General features: G+C 42.1%; 1 protein-coding gene across 1 annotated transcript; it reads right to left on the bottom strand.

Annotated features, from left to right (window-relative positions):
• Positions 1-283: 283 nt before the first annotated feature.
• LOC147259020 (vesicular glutamate transporter 2.1-like) lies at positions 284-9,719 on the bottom strand. Its single transcript, XM_086209200.1, has 12 exons — positions 9,145-9,719; positions 7,554-7,809; positions 6,988-7,106; positions 5,581-5,695; positions 4,590-4,677; positions 4,322-4,408; positions 3,661-3,803; positions 3,424-3,573; positions 1,953-2,085; positions 1,755-1,865; positions 1,539-1,666; positions 284-1,180 (listed from the first exon to the last, which is right to left on the bottom strand). The coding sequence occupies exons 1-12, from the start codon at positions 9,228-9,230 to the stop codon at positions 851-853; spliced, it is 1,746 nt and encodes a 581-aa protein (XP_086065326.1). The 5' UTR covers positions 9,231-9,719; the 3' UTR covers positions 284-850.
• Between the last annotated feature and the right edge of the window lie 345 nt (positions 9,720-10,064).

The following is a 10,064-nucleotide window of genomic DNA, read 5'->3' as shown; positions in this document are numbered from 1 at the left end:
GGTTTATTGCAGTGCACACCAAACATCAATAAACAATGTCTTCTAAACAACTGCCGGCAAAAAACTTTTTTGATTTGTCTCACATCACGACCTGATTTTGAATGTTCATTGTATTATCTATCGTGGCAGAAGACAGTTAATCTAAGAACAAAGCAGTAGGCTGAATGAAGACTACCAGCGACTGTGAGGCGGCTGCATCTGAACATTGATCTGAGCAAATTCATGCAACAAACACACACTAAAATTCAATGGTTCACTCACCCTATTTTTGACTTATAGTGTATTATAGGCTTCGCTCGAGAAGACCTTTTTTGCAAGCAGACATCTCCCTGAAAAGGTACTGTCCATGAAAAATATGGCCTTTTATATTAATGTTAACACAGATCAACGACCCAAATCCACAATAGTCTCACAGAAACAGTATACAGGTATGTACAGTACATAAAACACATTTGATAAACAGAATATCATTTTGTTGTAGAATACTTCATAGTTTCAGTGCAATCAGAGTGGTGTTTCAAAGAGAGACCCAATATGATGGTCAACTGCAGTGTCATCTGGCTCATGTTGTTCAAGTAAATTCGTGAGGTTTGGATGCCGGAGAACTACAACACAGGCCTGTATACTCTGTATAGTGAAGCCCTACAGTCGGTAGATGAATCTAATGAGGATCGTTCTGCATTGCAATCAACTATTTCTTTACATTGGCTGTTTGAAACTAGTAGTAACTGTTTACTAGAATACACAGAATGGATGTATCTATCTATCTAATATAATGCTTATTTGTGCAATCTGTGATATCTGATATTATAATCCGACTCACCATAACTGCAAACTGCATGTGTCTGGCTTAAGAGTAGCCACGCTCGGCGTACATCTTTCCTGCTGGTTCTTGCACATACTCTTCCGTCTTATCCCAGTCCTGAACCCAACCTCCGTTGAGCTGTGCGGTGGCCCCGTAGCTTTTAGCCGGGCCACCCATTGCGCCGTAGCCCTGCGTTATGTCACCCGTCTCTTCGGCAAGCTCGTCCTCATCAATAAAGCCACACTTCTCCTCGCTGGTTTCTTCAGGGTCGGCCCATGGCTGTTTCTCCCCAGATGCAAAGATTCCATAAAACACGACACCCCCGTAATGCACGAGGGATGCAATGAGGAAGACATACTGCCACTCTTCTCGAGTCTAGGGCCAGAAAACATCTGTGGTCAGTCTGAGTCACAATTTAAAGGCCTGGATAGCCAATTGTAATAATAACCTTCTGACTATGAACAAATAAAATCTTATATGAACTCAAATGAACTGAAACACCCAACGTTTCCATCATTTTCAGTTTTATTTAGTTTGACGTTGGATGGAGATGCTGATATGCACCAATTACAAACTACCAACAACTGTCTGCTAAATCTCTACCTCCAGATTTAAAGTACACTCTAATAAACCCAAACTTTATCACCATTTGTTGCACATGTACTCAAAAATCTTGAATATTCAGTAAATAGTGTTCATTCTGCGTTAACAATCCTGAATAAAAACAACACACCTTGTTCTTTGTCATGGCTCCCACTATTAGAGGACAAACCATCCCTGACAGCGTCCCCACACCATTGGATATACCCATGAGGATGCTGGCATAGCGAGGAGCGATGTCTAGATGGTTGACATTGAAACCTGACACAAAAAATATATATGAATTTTAGATCTTTTGAATGTAAGAAAGCTGGAACAAAAACCCATGCCGCTGTCTGTTTAGACTGACCTGATATTGCAAAACCGCTGAAGCCCACTGCCAGCACCAAGAAAGAGATGGCCATCCCTTTACTGTGAGAGTAGCCCACCACCAGTAAGAGAGTGGCCTCCATTCCAAACCCTAAAAACCACAGGGCGAGCGCTAACTAACACACTGAACAGAAAGACTAAATATCGTATTAACAGGCTTATGTTGTTGAAGCCTCACCTCCGCAGTTCATGATTTTCCGGACCATAGTGGTGGACATGATGTTGTGGGTACGAAGGTAGTCGGCTAACTGGCCTCCCAAGGGCACGATGATGGTCATGACCAAGTGAGGGAGCGCCGACAGTATTCCAACCTGAGAAAACCATCAAACACTTGCCTGAAGCCAACTTGACACAGACAAATAATTTGTCACAACAAGGAGGATACGGAACAAATGGCTGTATGTGCCGGTGCTGACTCCAGACTTATAACTGAGCAATATATCACCTGCCGTAATCACAGAGTCTCATCCTGGAGCTGAATTACAGCTGCCAAACCATCTTGATTCATGCTTCTCAAGCTCACAAGGGAGACCAGATTATGCATTTTTAAGATTAACTGGAATCTGCTCCTTGGATGATGCATTCACTGATATGTAGGATTAGAAAAATGACAAATCACAGTTCTGTCTGCAGCAGCTGAAATTACCCCTGTACAAGATTCATGTTGTGTCTCATAAAACAAGTGACATCTTGTGACACAAGAATAAGGGAATTTAACATAAATACTATCATACAATTTCTGACTTTCAGGTTCAAATGCCCTCTTATTATTTTCAAATGAAAACAATATCAACTCACACATCCTGATTTTTTTTTTTTGTCATTTAAATCTATGTAATGAAATTAGGCATATTGATGAATTAAGGAACATCTTTGTCATCTTTCTCTGAGCCACATAAGAGGATTGATCCTCTTCTTCTCTCTGTGTGCAGTAATGAGCTGAGACCCACAGCTGACTGCTCGTTAGCTTAGTGCAATGACTGGCAGCAGGAGTTCGCATACTTACATACAACATTCTTTTCCTGCATAAATATAACTAAGGTTGTAAATACCATTGTTATGAGTTAGCCATTTTAAATTGCAAGGCATTGTAATTTTAGACTTAGTTAGCCAGAACTACTTTCCAGACAGATATGTGATGCCGCACGAACAACATGGGGGCGACTGAAAGAGCAATTGCTGCTACTAATCCGCGATGCTAACACTTCCCACTGATTACCATTCATTGTGCTAAGCTAACTAGCTTGTCTCTGTGGGTGTCAGCTCCTTACTGCATGCAGAGGGAAAGGATGCTATTGTCTTGTCTGGCTCTGGGGAGGATGACGGCAAAGGGTACTTCCCCAAAAGTTGCCATATCGCTTTTAGTAGGTAAGTCAGTTGACTGTTTGAACTTTTATTGGGCAGATGGACTCCAGTGACCTTTATTCCATTCTGACCCTAATTCATGTTTTTAAATTTAAAAACCGAACCAACCACCCTCACCTATATTTCACCTTTATCTTGGTGCTTTAGTCAGATCTTCTTTTGAGAGTTAGAGTAAATATCTAAACTAGGCTCAGGCTGTTTGAACTAATTGAGATACTGAATGATGTCATACATTTTGGGAATGAGATCGTTTTGTGTATTTTCAGGCTGTACGGATTCACTACCTTGCTGATTTCAAAGCCAAACACCTCTTCAAAGTACGCAGGCTGGCTGATGAGCAGCAGGTAAAAGGTCCAGCTCCTGCAGAAGTTGGCCACAATAATTGCATAGACAGGCATGGAGGAGAAGAATTTCCTCCAGGGGGTCTTGAATTTCTGTTCAAACACGTGAAAGAGTGAAAAATCACCTGGATGGACTAAGTGTAGGGTTGCAAATCAGATGGATACAGCTTGAGAACTCACCTCCATCGCGCCCATCAGCTGGGCACTTTCGCCGATGCTCTCCTCGATGTAACGGCGCTCCTCCTCTGAGATGGTTGGGTGCTCCGCTGGGCTCTCATAGGACACCAAGATCCAGAACATGTACCAGATTAACCCAAAGGTACCTGTGCAGGTCACGGGGCAGATGAATCCAACTGACCTCACTGGCTGGAACAAACTTATGTGCAGCCAAAAAGTGTTGAGGAGCTTTATATGAAATCGTTGTAGTGATCTCAGATACGTGGATAATTTGAATATTTCTCAGTTTAAGTATTCAGAGCAGGCAGGAACACCTCCTCCACACATGTATAAAGTTAAATAATGTGACATTGTGTTGAAACCCCCCCACAAAATATAAAATGCCACCTACTGATCTCCAGAATTAAATATTCCAAATTATGTAGCTGCCTTCTCTTGTTAAATCCATTCTCTCTGTTTGTTCACTTGAGGCTTCAAAGTTCCATAATGTACTTGTAGATCCCGCACACAGAACCGCCTCTTGCAATCTACACTTTTCACCAGTAAACGTAAAAACAGCTTTCTAGTGTCAAACTCTACATTTACATTATTCCACACAGGGGAGAAATCCTATTTTTGACTCCGGGGTGACCTCAGATGATCTGACTTTACAACAATGACTCACCGTACACATAGAAGACGGACGACCATCCCGTGTACTGGACCAAGATGCCAGCTAGAGGCATGGCGATCACGGCGCCGGCGTAGGATCCTGCACAGGACAGAATACAGAGACCAAGCAGAATTTGATCCTGACTGATTGTTGGGACTGTTTGGTGACAACAAGACATGTACACGCATTTGAATAGCAATATTTAGAAATTGGACACCTGCTAACAAAGTAGAAAATGTTTCTAAATAGCACATTCAGTAATTGTATATAGATTCAGTACCACAGAAGGAGATGGTTGCCAGGCGACTTCTCTCTAATGGTGGTGCCCATTTACTCCAGATCCCATGGCAGGCTGGATAGGTCACTCCCTGTGCAGGATGACATCACAGTCGCCCCGTGAACACGAGTGGCCCAGGACAAAGCTTCCTCTCAACGAATCAGTAAGATTAAAATCCATTTTTACTTTTTTTTTTTTTTTTTTTTTACCTGAAGTACATCACGCCGAGACATTTGATGGATTGATGCTGAAGACAAATTGTAGTTAATAACAAACAAACTGACATGCGTAGCAGCTGACCTTTCTAATAGAGACTAATAGGTTAGGTGTGAGTCAGTGCAAATTCAAACTGACTACCACTTCATGGAGGAAAAAAAAAACCCTGAATTGCTCCCATTAAATCTTCATTAAGCACTAAGTGGCATACAATCAACTATTGATAGACACAAATTGCTTGGGCTTGCAGTGGGAGACACCCTGAAATGCTAATGTTTAATTTGCCGTAATAAGTCGATGGACGCTGGACACAAGCGTCTCTCTCTCTCTCTCTCCTTCCCTCTCTCCCTCTCTCCCTCTCTCATGGACATGAGCTGCTATTGAAGCGACAGTATGCAGCCAAACAAAATAACAAAAGAATATGACCTTCAGGCTGATAATAGCATCTCTCTTCGAAATGTTCCCCTTTCTGTTGAGCCGCTGGAGCCGCCTGCATCGAGTGGTTTGCATCTTTTGTTCTTTGCGTCTCTCTGTGCAGCAGTTTTTCTCCCAGGTAAACCAACACACCACATAATCCCTGCTATTCAGGCTGCTCGTGGACTAATCTGACAACAACATACGCTCTAATGAACAGATTTTCTTCATTTTCCAGCATTAGTAAGCAGAGGATTTCTCTCAAAACATGGCTGAATACAAAGTGAGTTCAACACTTGTATTAAGGGATAATCTTTTTGTCTTTTTAAGGTCAGAGTCTGATGTGCACGGTGTGTATCAGTACCTCCACCAAGCCCTGTAATATCCTCACAAAGATGACACATCCGTAGTGCACCCGGGCAGCAGAGGGAATGAACATGTTCAGGGTAGACGTCAGCACGATGGCAGCCCCAAAAACTCTGCAGGAACAGTGAGTTTGGGTTATTTTCTGGATGATAAGGAGACATGGTCACCTTTTACAGCCACAGAAACTAAATCTAATATAATAAAATTGAGATGCATGAAAGTATCAGCTCATCATTGATGTTGACAGGTACTGGTCATTTTTGATTATGTCTTCATCAGTCCAATATAGTCTTAAGTGGCTTTTTCCTCATCATATCAGCTAATGAGGAAACAGTACAGTAAATATATAACTAACAGGAAAATAACCATAGACATTGCTTTTTTCTTTTTTTTCAAATTCACAATGTTTACATGTTTTTTCCAGTTGGTACAAAACGTGAACATCATATAGATTCGTTTTTATACAGATAATATAGTTAATATAGGTAACTATAGGCTATTTGCCAAAAAAGTCCTAAAAATGCAACATTGTGCATCATGACTATGTGATACTGGGATTCTTCACTGCATCCTGGATTGATAAACACAGGCACATACATCAATCCTAATTGGATCTCTCTCTCTCTCTCTCTCTTTCTCTCTCTCTCTATCTATCTCTCTCTCGAACGTGCGAACACACACACACACACACACACACAGAGTTATTCAGTTTCCAGGGCAGTGTGGAAAGGAGGTGTTAGCAGCAGGAGGCGTCAGCTGACTTGGCATCGTGAAGCTCTTCAAACATCTCATCTTATTTGGGCTCCTCGTAGAGAAAAACTAGGAGCTAACAAGGAGTGTAGAACATTCGTAGTTATTTTATTTTACTTAAACTATTTGTATGCCTCCTATGAACTCAACTTAACATTTTATACTGTACTGTATTATAATATATATATATATATATATATATATATATATATATATATTTTTTTTTTTTTTTATGTGAGTTTACAGACGATCGTTCGCTCCGTAGCTGACGTGTCATTTGTTGCTGATACCATGCGGTAGATGCGGTGTATCCACTGAGATCGTATTACTACAATCATCACATACAACCACGTCTCACGCAGGGCTGTGGCTGGTGGGGTTGCCGCACCTCTCAACATAAAGGATTAGACACGGTTGTCCCACGGGAGCTCATTAACATGGGGAGGCACGCCTGCGGGCTTCGGCCAAATCCCTTTCTTCCAACCATGAGCCCTCATGACTGACAAATATTACCCCCATACGCCCCAATCAGACTTTTAAATCAGGGAAAGCTAAAGGAGGAGGAGGAGGAGGAGAGGGGGGGTCTCTTCTTCCCGATCAAAAAATAAAAAGAAAGACAGAAAGGTTTCAAGTCCACGTCTGGAGAGGATCGTACCTGTTTGCAGCCAGTCTTGATGAAATATAACCTCCTGGAATCTGAGTGACGATGTAACCCCAGAAGAAGGAGCCGTGAATCATCCCCACAGTCTCCGGGTCCCAGTTGAATTTCGCTTTCTTTTAAATACAGAAAAAAAATGTACATATGTAGATATACAAACGACTTTATTTTAAAAGTAAGTGTAGAACAAAGAGTCAAAGTCTAGTCGCTGAAAGGGATCTAATGCTTCTGTTTATTATTATAAACCCTTATTATTATTATTATTTTAAAAGGTTGTATAATAAATATTAGTTGTTTGGGATCAATTTAAATGTGGTATAATTTTTGTCCGAAAAAGGTGATTAATTCAGTAAGATAATGCTTTTTTACAATACGAAATGAAAATTAAAAGCAAACCTTTACGTTTCAAGTTTGCGTTTTCCTGCACTGTGCAACTAAATTCCTCCAGACTCAAATAAAACTCGTGATTTAGCAGGTGTGTCTAGAAGTCCGTGCGTCTATTGGCTCTGGCCCTCATCACCTATCAGACGTTCACGGCGAAAGTGGGCGGGGTTCACAGGCACCTCTTTGATGATGATCTTGCCGTTTTGGTGGATGGTGCTGTTATTGACCATGCTGACGATGGCCACACCCAAGTTACACCGGATCCCGAAGGAGATGCAGAAGCCGAGTCCGCTCAGCATGGCGATGATGTATCTGCGCGGCAGCCCGAAGCAGGTGCAGTCGCACAGGGGCGTCTTCCGCTCCTGGTCTTCCCGGGGTCTCCCATCCTCCGTCAGCTCGATCGCCTCACCTGTTTGCTGCCGTTTTTCCAACCTCCTGCGTGACGAGTCGTTAAATACTCGTTTTTAGACTTGGACGAATGAGAACACATTCTAAATGACGCTGAACTGAGCGGGACGAGCTAGAATATCATGATTCCTGGAGGGGTGAAAAAATAGATGGAGAACTACTAAGTAACCCGTATTCATTTGTTTATGGACATGAATATTGCAGTGTATCGCTTGCTGATGCAACAGAGGAAATTTACCTTCATATTTTCATTGTGTTCAGGCCTGTACATTGTCTTGTTAAATTCATTCTGCAGGCCCCTGAAAGCCTGCACCCTTCCAACCGACCTAAACCGGGTTCCCCCCCCCCCCCGTTTCCTGTTCAAATTCTCCTTCTTTCTGTCAAACAAACGCTCACTGACAATCGCGGAGAAAATGACCTTCGTACCGCATTGCAGCAACATCCAGATCTCCGTGTTTAGAGTTAATTTTGCATTTTTATTCTTTCTTTATCTCTCGTGAATGGCGTGCCCGCTCGCTGCTTTGTGCTTCATGATGGAATTCGTCACCAAAAAAAAAAAAAAAACAGAAAAGAAAAGAAAAAGAAAAGAAAAGAAACTGAAGGTTAATTTAAAACATCTAACCAATGAAATGTGACTGCCTCCAACAGGGAAACACCAGGCCTGCTACAGCTCCAACCAAACCAATACCCCCCCCCCCTTCACATCTTGGAGTCACGTTTCTGTGTTGCAGCTTGGAATCAATTGCTTCCATTTAAAATAGACCCCCCCCCCCCTCCCCAATAAATACAAACGAATAAGAAATTTACAATACAGATGGCCGGATGAAAAAAAGTGAATATTTTATAGACGATTAGATGATTTATTCAAAAATGTACGGTTTAAAATGAAACCGTTATGTGAAACGGATTATTTTATTAACCCCGAAAACCCTCAACTCGTTTTCTGTTTTGAAAGCTTTTCATTAACTTCTCTTATATTTCATCGGTGACATTATGAAAGAATGTGGAGTTGATGTTTTTTTTTAAGCGCATCGATCTCGAATCAGAGGGATACCTGAAGTAATAGATATCCTCCGACCTTGTGTCACGACTCGTTCTGTTTCATTAATTATTAAAAACACCCACAGCTGCTGGTGGAGGGGATCATCCTCCAGGGAAATATCTGATCCTTAAATATTCGGGCCACAGCACACCGTGATTCATTTGAGATTCCCCTCCTGGAATCCTTCTTTTTTTTTTCTCGAAATGAACACGTTTAATCCTGCCTATGCGGGCCAAACAATTGGATTTTCATATTTCTCTATTTTTTTTAAATCAGAAAGATAAATTGGTGATATTAAAGCATGCATAAACGATCCTTACCTGTATATATTCCCGAGGGCCTTTCCTGCGATTTGCTTGAGCCCCTCTTTGCTGGTAGGGAGAGCTTTCTCCTTGCCTGGCTCCATGTCCGAATTACCTTTTAATAATAATATTTTTTTTTAAAAAAGAATCTACAATACTATAACAAATGGAAGTGCTATATTAATGTGCATATTGTTAAGACATTATCCAGATTACGCGGTTCTTTCTTTGGAGGAGAAAATGTCTCGATGTCCCTGAAAGGATGAGCCGAGAGCTGGAGAAAAGCGTTCAGTCTGAAAGCGCTGCTATCACAGTCACAAAACAGCAGTCAAATAAGTCCGCTTTTGCCTTGCGCAATGTAAATCCATGCAGTGCCATCGTAAGATCCAGCCGCGACCAGGAAACACGCAGAATTAATAGATATATATGTAAATATATTATTATTATTTTAAAGTTGACTTTTAGGAGGATTAAGGAGGAATCGTGACGGGGAAAGCCTCAGCCTGGAGTCTAAGGAGAGGTGAGGATCTCCGGTGAGGCAGCAGCCGGAGGAGGTTTCAGCACCGCGGACAGCGCATCTACCTGTCAGCAGCTCCCGTCAAGCGCCCCTCCTCCCTACTCCCCTCCCCTCCTCCCTCTCTCCACTCCTCTAATTCATTTACAAATCCGTCCTCCCTCCTTTTCGCGTACATCTAACTGAATCAAATGGGTTCAGGACGAGCTCCGACCACTTAAAGATCACGGCAGTGACCCGCCACCACGCCCCACTTTCCACCCGATCCCCGGGGTAGGTGTTCCGGCAGTGTGCGCTGTTAGTCATAAGATTTTAGAAAAGGGGAATCAAGCAGATCTGGATTTTTACTGTTGCTGTTTGTTTAAAAGGACTAATCTGAATACATGTTTTTTTTCCGCGTAAAACCCGCATGTTGTGCGGGTGT

The sequence above is a fragment of the Aulostomus chinensis genome, chromosome 7, assembly GCF_037954235.1.
Source record: "Aulostomus chinensis isolate RoL2024-O1b breed Wild chromosome 7, RoL_Achi_v1.0, whole genome shotgun sequence".
NCBI classification, from domain to species: Eukaryota; Metazoa; Chordata; class Actinopteri; order Syngnathiformes; family Aulostomidae; genus Aulostomus; species Aulostomus chinensis.
The sequence above is the reverse complement of the archived record's forward strand: the minus strand, read 5'-3'. Positions and strand labels throughout refer to the sequence as shown.